Source organism: Salvelinus sp. IW2-2015, unplaced genomic scaffold (genome assembly GCF_002910315.2).
Source record: "Salvelinus sp. IW2-2015 unplaced genomic scaffold, ASM291031v2 Un_scaffold2773, whole genome shotgun sequence".
Classification (NCBI taxonomy): Eukaryota; Metazoa; Chordata; class Actinopteri; order Salmoniformes; family Salmonidae; genus Salvelinus; species Salvelinus sp. IW2-2015.
The window spans coordinates 41,263-53,765 of NW_019944075.1; the positions used below are offsets into that span (position 1 = coordinate 41,263).

The 12,503-nt window shown below is 44.3% G+C and overlaps 1 protein-coding gene across 1 annotated transcript; it reads right to left on the reverse strand.

Moving 5' to 3' along the window:
• Nucleotides 1-1,942: 1,942 nt before the first annotated feature.
• LOC112074711 (zinc finger protein 697) lies at nucleotides 1,943-9,261 on the reverse strand. The gene is made up of 4 exons (XM_024141826.2): nucleotides 8,943-9,261; nucleotides 4,065-4,326; nucleotides 2,595-3,920; nucleotides 1,943-2,452 (listed from the first exon to the last, which is right to left on the reverse strand). The coding sequence occupies exons 1-4, from the start codon at nucleotides 9,137-9,139 to the stop codon at nucleotides 1,943-1,945; spliced, it is 2,295 nt and encodes a 764-aa protein (XP_023997594.1). The 5' UTR covers nucleotides 9,140-9,261.
• Between the last annotated feature and the right edge of the window lie 3,242 nt (nucleotides 9,262-12,503).

Consider the following 12,503-nt stretch of genomic DNA (forward strand, 5'->3'; position numbering starts at 1 on the left):
AACGCGATCACGACACACAGGTTAAAATATAAAAACAAACTCTGAACCAATGACATTAATTTGGGGACAGGTCGAAAAGCATTAAACATTTATGGCAATTTAGCTTGCACTTATTAGCTAATTTGTCCTATTTAGCTAGCTTGCTGTTGCTAGCTAATTTGTCCTGGGATATAATCATTAGGTTGTTATTTTACCTGAAATGCACAAGGTCCTCTACTCCGACAATTAATCCACACATAAAAACGGTCAACCGAATCGTTTCTAGTCATCTCTCCTCCTTCCAGGCTTTTTAATCGTTTAACTTATATGGTGGTTGGCATCTAAACTTTCATAGTATTACCACGACAACCGGCAACAGTTCGTCTTTCAATCACCCACATGGGTATAACCAATGAGGAGATGGCACATGGGTACCTGCTTCTATAAACCACTGAGGAGATGGGAGGCAGGACTTGCAGCGCGATCTGCGTCAGAAATAGGAATGACTTCTATTTTAGCCCTTGGCAACGCAGACGCTCATTGACGTGCGCGAGCAGTGTGGGTGCAATAATTGCATAACATAGATTTCAAAATTTATTTGGTCAGCCTACACCATCATGGTGTATGTGGCACTGCTCGTCACATTTCCCCAGTAAACTGACTGACAACGCCCGGAAAAGACACAGCGTATACGTTAAATGGTGATCTTCTTACACTTCACCCGACTTTGCTTATTCATTCTTCCATGGATATCTAACTCCGACTGAGACTTCTCTAATATATTTTTATCTGTACATTAATGGAATATGATATTTAATAATGATTAAAGTGTTAAGCCGGGGTGCAGTGCTTCCGAGGCCCATATGTTGCTAGTACCTGGGTTGAAAAATCTGATACTGGTGCATTCAATACTAGATCCTGGTGCATTACCTGCCATTAGCGTATATGAAACATCACACGAACTAGGTGTGATCAGTGATGATCATGACACCATATAGAGTACAGAAACAGCATTTTAGGGCAACGTTACACATTTAATGTGCAATGTGTTGAACCATAACTGTGTAGGTGTGTCCAAACTTTTGACTGATACTGTACAGTACCATTGAAAAGTTGGGACAACTTCTAATTCAAGGGTTTTTCTTTATTTGCACTATTTTCTACATTGTAGAATAGTGAAGACATCAAAACTATGAAATAACACATATGGAATCATGTAGTAACCAAAAAAAGAGTAATAAATCTAAATATATTTTAGATTCTTCAAAGTAGCCACTATTTGCCTTGATGACAGCTTTGCACTCTTGGCATTCTCTCAACCAGCTTCATTTTAAGGTAACCCAATGCATTTAATGAACATTGGTTTTACCAGAACTGTGCTATATATATATATATACCCAGATACAGATGATGCTTAGTCCTGCAATTGAATGCTTAGTCCTGCAATTGTCAATCAGGTTCTGGGAATCCGGAAAAGTTCTAAGTTCAAAGACAGAACACGAGGATAACAAATTCTAGTGCCAGGAGATGTTTCCTGCTCTTAGTCTTGGGGCTCCCAAGTGAAGCAGCGGTCTAAGGCACTGCATCTCAGTGCTAGAGGTGTCACTATAGACCCTGGTTCGATTCCAGGCTGTATCACAACCGGCCATGATTGGGAGTCCCACAGTGTTGTTAGGGTTTGGCTGGGGTAGGCTGTCATTGTAAATAAGAATTTGTTCTTAACTGACTTGCCTAGTTAAATAAATGTTTCTTTTTTAAAGTCATATTCACTAAGAACAAATCAGAAGCAAACGGGCCAAAACGGCGAGGCAGTGCCTGAACTTGTCCAATAACAAACGCTTGTTTTCATTTTCAGTTACAAAATGTTTTGCTACAGTGTGCACTAATGAATACAGCCTTTGTCTCTCTGTCCCCCCATCTCTCCAACATCAGTGCCTGCAGAAGTCTCTCCTGTAGGCCTCTGCTAGTGACTCCCTCCACTTCCTCTCCCCCCTCCTCTCCCTGGCCCCCTCCCTTTACTACTCCCCCCAATCTTCTTCTCCTCCTCTGGGTCAAAGTCAGAGTCACTCTCTCGCTGTCTCTCCTCCTCCTCTTCAGGATCATCATTGCACTGGCGTTTCCTCTTCCTCTGTTTCTCCTCCACTCTCTTTGCTCCCTCTCCTCCTGCCCACATCTCCCACTCAGTCATAAAGGTAAGCTCTACCTGCTGCCGAGGCTTCCTCTGTCCAACCTCCCCTCCCTCCTGCCCAGTCCTGCCATCTGTTTCCCTCCTCCCCCCCTGTCCCCCAACTTCTGTGCCTCCATCAGGGTCCAGCCCTGAGTCTGGGCTGTGGTAGCGTCTGACGTGGTTCTTGAGGCTGACGTTGTGATTGAAGCTCTTGTCGCAGCGCTGGCATTGGAAGGGCCTCTCCCCAGTGTGGACGCGCAGGTGGGACTTCAGCTGGCTGAGCTGGGCAAAGGCACGCTGGCACACCTGACACACAGGGAAGGGCAACATGGACCATGTAAATACAATACTTTTAATTTTAATTACAGTAAATAGCCCTCTTCAAAATAAGTAATTGAAACAGACACTTCAGTTGAATGTAATTGAAACCCTGCCCCTCCCTCCAGACCTGGCACTTGAAGGGCTTGTCGTCACTGTGGGACAGTGCGTGCCTCTCCAGGAGGTGACCTTTGTTGAATTCCTTGTAACATGTGTGACAGATGTGTCTCTTGGACTCGTGCTCTCTGAGATGGCGATTCCGTATGAGGATGTTGTCAAAGCTCAGTGGGCACTCTGAGCAGCTGTAGCATCTGTGACCTTTTAATCTTTTGAATCTGTGGGTCTTCTCGTGGGTCAGCTTGTCCGGCCGCGTCCTGAAGGATTGGAGGCAGAACTTACAGGGAAACTTAAGGTCCTGACGGTGAAGCCTCCGGTGCTGCTTGAGGCCCAGTTCACTCGCACAACCCTGCCCACAGTCTGGACAGCGGACCATGAACTTGTGTTCACACTTATGGTGTTTCAGCCTGGTGGTGTACAGGACGCCACATTCAGGACAGAGGACCATGTGGTGTTTTTTAGAGTATTTGAATTTCTGCCGGATACTGGCACTGTCCCCGGAGCCCAGTTCTCCAGCGACACCGCTGAACGACTCCTGGTCCTGCTGGTCTCTCTGGGGTGATGATAAAGGTGATCCATCAGAGTCTTCAGCAGACTCATCCAAACCAGTCTCCCCTGTAGGCTGCTGCAATTGCCTTCCTCTGCTTCTCCCTTTCCCACTACCCCTTCCCCTACCCCTTCCCCTGCCTCTCCCTCTCCCTCTACTACTCGTTGATTTCTCCTCTTCTGGGTCAAATTCAGAGTCACTCTCTCTCAGTCCCTCTTCCTCATCTTCTGGGTGAAATTCAGAGTCACTCTCTGTCTGTCTATCTTCCTCATCTGTCTCTTCACCCTCCATCTCACACACATCACCCTCCCCCTCAAACCCATCTGCAGCCACCTGCTTCTTCTCTTCTTTGTCTATCTGAGAGGTTGGGCTTTCAGAGTCCTCAGGCTCTATAGAGTATATTGTCACCTCAATAGAGGCCCGCTGCTCAGCACCATTCTCCTGTTGTTCACCACCTAGGGGCTTTCCCTTTCTCTCCTCTCCTTCCTCATTCTCCTGCGAGGACAGGCCATTGTCCTCCTGGCTTCGTGCACTGTCCATCTCACTGTCCAACACCAGCTTAGTCACTTTCTTTCTCTGCTCTGTTCCTTTGTTCCCCTCATTTTTTCCCCTCACCAGGGACGTGCCACTTCCCCCTGGTCTTGGTGGCTGGTCTACAGTCACCTCCATCTCCAAAGAGCCAGTCAGATCCAGAGCCTCATCTCTGTTCTCCGATGGCAAGTCTCCATCTCGGTTCACAGATGGCAAGGATCCATCTGTGTCCTCAGAAGGCAGGGCCACCTGCATGTCAACCTACTTAACGAAGGGAAACACCAGTATTATTGGAGTGACAGTCCTGTATAAAAAACATACAATAACTAGAGATACCACAGAATACAAACAACTGAAGTTAGTTAGTTACCTCACAATATCAACTGTTAATCCTTAAATACCCACCTGAATATTCTGTGGCTCTTCTCCATTTCCTTTGTGCATTGTCTGGACAGTAGATGCGTTGCTTGCCCATGTCCTGCGGTGGTTGCAGCTCTGGCAGTGTTGGGTCACAGAGAGGCACATCCTGTCTCCCTGCGTCTGGATCACACTCTCACGCCTGCACTGCTCACACCGCTGAAACAGCTGCAGCAGGCATTCGATGTTCACAATGATATCGTCTGGGGAGGGAGGGGGGGCAGCAGGTTGTGGAGGGGGGGCAGCTAACCTGGGTCAAAAAAATAAATAAAAGAGCGGGTGATTTCCTGCCACTATCGGCTCTTGCCAATTCATACTCATTAGCAATTTTATATTCTAGGAACATGCGTTGATGAAACATTTCAATAAGAGTCCCCTTATTGGTCGGTATGTACAGTACTAAATAAAAATGCCTCTTTGGCACCTCCAATGTATTAAAGAGCACTGAACACTGATTGGTTATTTTTCTGCTGCTTATTAGAAAAACAAGATTTCAGTCTTGGAGGTGTGTTTCCTGACCGATTCCACGTTTGGTTAATGATGTTTGTCCCCCATGAGACACTGTAGACACAGAAGCCTATTTCACTTCCTCAAAATTCCCAGAATTGAATCTTAGTTAACTCAATAGATGTTTTTTCTGAGAATGTTAAAGTTGCGCAATTTTACATCTAACCAAAAAGGTGTTTGGTGCAGTATTTCTCAAGTAAAAAAACGTGGGGCACCAAGGACTGAGTTTGGGAAACTCAGTAGGCCGTAGGAGGGCAACAACCCAGCAGCAGGACCGCTACCTCCGCCTTTGTGCAAGGAGGTGCACTGCCAGCGCCCTGCAAAATGACCTCCAGCAGGCCACAAATGTGCATGTGTCTGCTCAAACGGTCAGAAACAGACTCCATGAGGGTGGTATGAGGGCCCGACGTCCACAGGTGGGGGTTGTGCTTACAGCCCAACACCGTGCAGGACGTTTGGCATTTGCCAGAGAACACCAAGATTGGCAAATTCGCCACTGGCGCCCTGTGCTCTTCACAGATGATAGCAGGTTCACACTGAGCACGTGACAGACGTGACAGAGTCTGGAGACGCCGTGGAGAACGTTCTGCTGCCTGCAACATCCTCCAGCATGACCGGTTTGGCGATGGGTCAGTCATGGTGTGGGGTGGCATTTCTTTGTGGGGCCGCACAGCCCTCCATGTGCTCGCCAGAGGTAGCCTGACTGCCATTAGGTACCGAGATGAGATCCTCAGACCCCTTGTGAGACCATATGCTGACACATGCACATTTGTGGACTGCTGGAGGTCATTTTGCAGGGCTCTGGCAGTGCACCTCCTTGCACAAAGGCGGAGGTTGCGGTCCTGCTGCTGGGTTGTTGCCCTCCTACGGCCTCCTCCACGTCTCCTGATGTACTAGCCTGTCTCCTGGTAGCGCCTCCATGCTCTGGACACTACGCTGACAGACACAGCAAACCTTTTTGCCACAGCTCGCATTGATGTGCTATCCTGGATGAACTGCACTACCTGAGCCACTTGTGTGGGTTGTAGACTCCGTCTCATGCTACCACTAGAGTGAGAGCACCGCCAGCATTCAAAAGTGACCAAAACATCAGCCAGGAAGCATAGGAACTGAGAAGTGGTCTGTGGTCACCACCTGCAGAATCACTCCTTTTTTGGGGGTGTCTTGCTAATTGCCTATAATTTCCACCTTTTGTCTATTCCATTTGCACAACAGCATGTGAAATGTATTGTCAATCAGTGTTGCTTCCTAAGTGGACAGTTTGATTTCACAGAAGTGTGATTGACTTGGAGTTACATTGTGTTGTTTAAGTGTTCCCTTAATTTTTTTGAGCAGTGTATTTGGGGCCAATATAACAAACGTTCCATATTTTTAAGTATAGTGGTGGCTGCATCATGTTATGGGTATGCTTGTAATCGTTAAGGACTGGGGAGTTTTTCAGGATAAAAAAGAAACGAAATAGTGTCCACAGAAAAATCCTAGAGGAAAACCTGGTTCAGTCTGCTTTCCACCAGACACTGGGAGATGAATTCACCTTTCAGCAGGACAATAACCTAAAACACAAGGCAAAATCTACACTGGAGTTGCTTACCAAGACGACAGTGAATGTTCCTGAGTGACCGAAGTACAGTTGACTTAAATCTACTTGAACATCTATGGCAAGACCTGAAGATGGCTGTCTAAGCAATGTTTAGCAATCAATTTGACAAAGCTTGAAGAATTTTTAAAAGAATAGTGAGCAAATGTTGCACAATAAAAGGTGTGGAAAGCTCTTAGACTTACCCAGAAAGACTCACAGCTGTAATCGCTGCCAACGGTGCTTCTACAAAGTATTGTCTCAGGGGTGTGAATACTTATGCAAATTTTATATTTCTGTAATTCATTTTTCAATAAATTTGAAAAAAACAACAACATGTTTTCACTTTGATTGTGGGGTATTGTGTGTAGATGGGTGAGGGAAAATATCTATTTAATCCATTTTGAATTCAGGGTTATTATTATTATATATTTAATTCAGGCAAAATTTGGAATAACTCAAGGCACTGCAGAAGTGGTTGGCAAGTTTGCCAACATGAAGGAGAGGAGGTTGACGTTTTTAAAACAGGACACTGATTTGTAAATAGTTTGTTCAAGTGTTGGGGTAAGTTTTTAGTTCTATTGAACGCATGATAATGGAATTTAAAAAATGGACTAGATTACATCAGACTACAGCATGGATATTTTGGCTGAGCAGTGACAATCTGGTGAGTGAAACATCCTTTTTTATTGGTCTTTGGTTAAGATGAAACATGTTATTACAGGCCCTCTTCTTGCTCATCAACTCTTGACACCTATATGCAGGCTGTGTGCGTGTGTGACACTGCCTGCCTCGTGTTGCTTACGATGTGCCTGTTTTGTAGTTGTGACCTCCGTGTCTACTTTATCTTTGAATGTAGACCTATGTCTGCTAAACGAGAGCTTCATGCGTTGCGATGAATGGTTTTGATGATTCGCCGCTTTGGTGCTGCTGTCCATGGTGCTGATAACCTGCGGAGCTCTCCCGACCGCTGCGCTTTGTAGAGCGACGTGTGCTGAACTTGGTGCTGAAACATTGTATTGCGATTCACGGCCGACTGACAACCTGTTTTTTGATTTTTTTTGTGTCTGGCAAAGTGATACACTATCTGTATGTTTTATTGGAAATAGGCTTGCATGGCTCTATGTGATGATGGCCAATTTGTGTTTATGATAGCTGATATGGCCTCTCTTTTTTTACTTCTATGATTTGGTTAGAAGGGCCCCTTGAGAGCGCCCCGCCCCCTCTGTGCTGAGACTAGCTCCACGCCTGGTTCTGGGACAATAGATCCAAAATTCATACAACTACTGTACATAAAATATATATATTAATTCATACAACTACTGTACATAAAATACATATATTAATTCATACAACTACTGTACATAAAATATATATATTAAGCAAGGAGGCTAAAGCAACAGATCAGAACATTTATCTGAAAATGTTTCTAAACATATTTCTTCACATTTTAAGCGCAGCAATGTACCCACAGCAGTAGGCTATGCGCAAATGTGCACAACATGTACTGGCCTTTCTCTCAGCTTGTGTCCATTTGATCTGAACGGACCGTGCCTCGAGTATGTCAACAGAATCAAGCCTTTAGACGTTAATGTTAACTATCCAACATTATACTTGTCAAACATGACTGGTGTTTAGCCTAAAGGGTGAATTCGGGAAAGAGTGGATCATCATATAAACTGGCACAGCCTAATCCTTACGTATTTATTTCTTGGTCTGCATTTATTTCTTGGTCTGACATGAGAAAATCTAAACTATTGTTATGCCCTTGCAGAGAAAGTACACGATCAAAATCACATGACTTCATTGTTGTGACATCAGAGGGGGGCAGAGCAAATTTCAAACAGGAAGCTCACCCTGCAAAACACGCAGTGACATAGCTTTCTTTCTGTTTTGATGTTGAGGTTATAAAATTGTCAAATATTGCACTGTACCAAATGTTGATTTAAATGTGCATTTTATGTAGTACTGCATGAAAATACATTAAGAAGTTGCCAATATTATGTTTCAATTTTGTAATTCAGTCTTTTGTTATTGTCCCGCTTTACCAACCATAGCTAGCTAAAGTAGGACGGCATGGAGTAGCTAAAGTGGGACGGCATGGAGTAGCTAAAGTGGGACAGTCATAGGCTTTTCCAATGGAGGAAAGATATCAAGTTTACATTAGGGTCCCCCTGTACTGGTTAGGCAGGGCTCTGGTTATTGTAGTACTATATCCTGTTCATTTTTTTTGTAGTATTGTTAATTGAGTTTATTCATTTTGGAAACTAGGACACCATTATTATAGTCCTAATTATACCCCAGTGGGCTAATAGCCCAACACATGATGCATTTCATGAATCTACACTTGTTTCATAATCACACAAAATGTTATTGTCATTGGGGTACAATTAGGACCATAATAATGGTGTCCCAGTTTATCTAAACCGCTGTCCAGGCTATGAAATGCGAGAAAAACATTTTTATTTGACTCAGTGTAGACAAAATGGGTGTAGACAAAATGGGTGTGTCATGCATCCTGTTATTATATCAACAAAGAAAATGTGTGTGTGATTTTAGAAACATCTTGAGGATTTCAGAAATGTATCATGTGTTGGGCTTATATGTTGGATAGATGTCGAAAGACGGAAAATGCAATTAGTGTCCCACTTCCTCCTCGTACATTTTTTGTCTAGTTTTCTGGCGTTGTGAGCGGGGTTTTGAGTAGTCGTTGGTTTGGACATTTTAGGTAGACCTGGCAACCCTGCTAAACTGGTAGACTGCAGAAAAAACACCAGAATTACCTGTCAAGCAAAAACAAAGCCACTTCGGCATCTGTAGGCATAGATTTCTCCTCCTTGAGGTTCCTCCATCTGGTAAAAGCTTCTCCGATATTAATCCGATTTCTGGATTTGTCCTTTAATTTTCTCCACTCAGAATCTCGATCGGGTTTCTTCTTAGGTGGTAAAAAGGGTGTAAAGATGATATTATTATTGGCCATGATTGGGCGCAATAGTGGCACTATTTAAAACTAAATCGAATGTATTAGGGACGGGTGTAACGTTGGCTTTCCTTACAAATCTCTGCGTTCCACCATTGTTTCCACCGCGGAAATGACCTAATATTTACGTCTTCCCGGGCCCCCTTTCTTCAGTAGGGTTTAAGGGCGGTTGGCATCCAAACAGCGCATTACCGCCGCCTACTGTGCTGGAGTGTGGGCCAGAGACAGAAAGGAACTAAATCCTACCTGCCAGCCCTGTTTCTCTTGGGACACTGTCTGAATCCAAAATTCCCCCCTTCCCTCGCCCCTCCATTTGCGAGTTCACACGTGCCTCCGACATTTATATAAGTGTCCCAAAACGGAGGGAGTGAAAATTATAGTTTCAAAATACTGGCAGTACTTACACCTTCCTGATGGATGCTGTATTGACCAAGCAGGCAATGGGAGACAACTGTGTAGGGTGCAAATATTAGGGGGTTTATTTTCCCAAACTTGAAATTGTTTACAAAGAGAAGACAAAAACCATAGTGCATAAAAAGTACTTAAAAGGTCTGTAAATAAATGAAAGTAAAAGTGTTCTAACAACTCAAACATAGATAAATGTATAACTGAGGTCTACACAGCAGAACCAACTTCTTCAAGGTTTATTAGCAGACTAGTTTCAATGTCACATGCACAATGAAATGTCTTTCTTGCAAGCTCTAACCCCAACAATGCAGTAGTCAATAACAAATGTAATACTGAATATAACAAGGTAGAACAAAAACATGAGAAATAAGAACACGAAAAAGTAAGCAAGCAGTTCCAGTACCATATTTACAATGTGCAGGGTGTGTTGTTATGCGTTAATAACATTTAGACTACGTTACCCAGCAGGCTATGCTGGGCGGGAGAGGGTTAAAGAATGCCTTGCATGGCTAAACATGGAGTTTTCTAGCTGAAGTATACGTTCATTAAAATGAGTTAAACCTACGCCCCGGTTTGTCATTATATAAGGAACAAACATAACATGGTGTCAGATTGTTGTCGCTATGACGAGACAGAGAAAAGAAAGGAGTAACTCTGCAAATTTCCGCTACGAAAATTGAACATTCTACCACAAGTCAAGTGACATGAGGAGTCGAAGATGCTAGCTTGCAAGAGCGAGGACAACGAGCCGCAGCAGCGAGAGTGACAGCAGCGAGAGCGAGGCTGCATTGGAATCTGTTGACGAGCAAGTTGATGAGCAACATACTGTGAAGTAAGAGAAATTGACACGGTTCCTGTTCTCCGTCATGGATAGGCTTAGTCCTCCTACTCCTATGCAGTTAACAGGCAATTTAGCTGACAATTGGAAACGTTTCAAGCAGAGATTCAATATCTACCTAGCAGCCAGTGGTGCAGGGGGAGATGATGACAAATTGAAAGCTTCCATTTTTCTGCATGTTATTGGAGAGGATGCATTGGACATTTACAATAGCTTTCAGCAAGACGAGGCAAACTTGACATTGACTGTGCTAATGGCTAAATTTGAGGAGTACTTTGTACCAAGCCAGAACGTCATGTTTGAGAGATACAAGTTTTTCTCTCATGATCAGAAACAGGGAGTCAGTTTTGACCAGTATTTGGCTGAGCTGAACACACTGAGCAAAACGTGTGAATTTGAAAACCTGAAAGACTCACTAGTGAAAGACAGGATAGTCTGTGGCATACTTGATAATGGACTCAAGGAGAGTTTGCTGCGTGAGCAAGATTTAACTTTGGATAAAGCAGTGAATGTGTCGAGCAGCTGAAACCACCAGAGCACAAGCTAAAGAGCTGTGCAGGGATGAGACGTCAGTGCATGCAATAAAAAGAGAGGTCTACCACAAGACAATCCACATGATCTTCGAGCACATTCCAGGAGTGGAGACTATGATGGATAACATCATCGTCTGGGGGTCCACAAAAGAACACGATGCGAGAGTGAGACAAATGCTGGACCTGACATGGAAAGTCAACCTAAAACTAAACAAGGACAAATGCGAGTTTGGTGTGAAAACACTTACATTCGTGGGAGATGTACTTTCAGAGGACGGCGTCAAACCAGACCCGAGGAAAACATCAGCCATCAACAACATGGAGCGCCCGAAGAACAAGGACGATGTGAGACACTTCATGGGCATGATCACCTACCTTGCAAAGTTCATACCTCAACTGTCAGCACAGTCCGCTCCACTCAGATGTCTTCTGAAACAGCACCATGAATGGGAATGGTCCCATGAACAGGAAAACTGCTTCAAAAACCTAAAGAAGACAATCACAGAAGAGCCAGTGCTCAGGTTCTATGATACAGAGAAAAGCACAAGGATTTCTGCAGACGCGTCACAGTTTGGCCTGGGAGCAGTTCTTCTGCAACAGCATGACGACACATGGCAACCCGTCGCTTATGCGTCCAGAGCCTTGACAGGCGCAGAGACAAGGTATGCACAAATAGAGAAAGAACTACTAGCAAGCACATACGCTTGCGAAAGGTTTCACCAATACGTCTACGGACGAGACTTCGAAGTAGAAACCGACCACAAACCATTGGTGTCAATCATGTCTAAGCCACTGAATGATTGTCCAATGAGAATCCAGAGAATGTTGATCAGACTGCAAAAGTATGATGTGAAGATGATCTATACCCCGGGAAAGTTCATGTTCGCCGCCGACACTCTTTCTCGAAAAGTCGACAAGAAGGAGAGCTTCGACACACAGAAAAACACAGATTCAGGCCTACGTCGATATGATCGTAGCATCACTTCCTGTGTCTTCTGAGAGAATGGAGCAGATCAAAAGAGAGACCGCAGCTGACCAAACAATGACAGAGTTGAAAGAAACAACACTGATAGGATGGCCTGCACAGAAAAACAACTGTCCAAGGAGAATACAGGATTACTGGATGTGCAGATCAGAGCTCACCGTCGTGGATGACATAGTGTTCAAAGGCAACAAGATTGTCATTCCCATGACATTACGCAAAGAAATGCTACAGAAAATACACGAGGGCCACTTGGGTGAGGAAAAATGCAAACGACGAGCACGAGAAGTAATGTACTGGCCAAGAATGAATCAGGAAATCAGCCAGAACACTGCTTCATGTGAAGTGTGTTTGACCTACAGGCCAAAGCAGCAAGCAGAGCCGCTATTGCCTCATCCAGTACCCAACAGACCCTACTACAAAGTTGGAGTTGACCTTTTTGACTGCAATGGCAAAAGTCACATTGTTGTTACTGACTACTACTCAAACTACTCTGAAGTAGCAACACTGCCAACTACCTCCAGCAAAGCTGTAATCACCTACCTGAAATCAGTCTTTGCAAGACATGGGGTTGCGTCTGAACTGTACTCGGACAATGGCCCA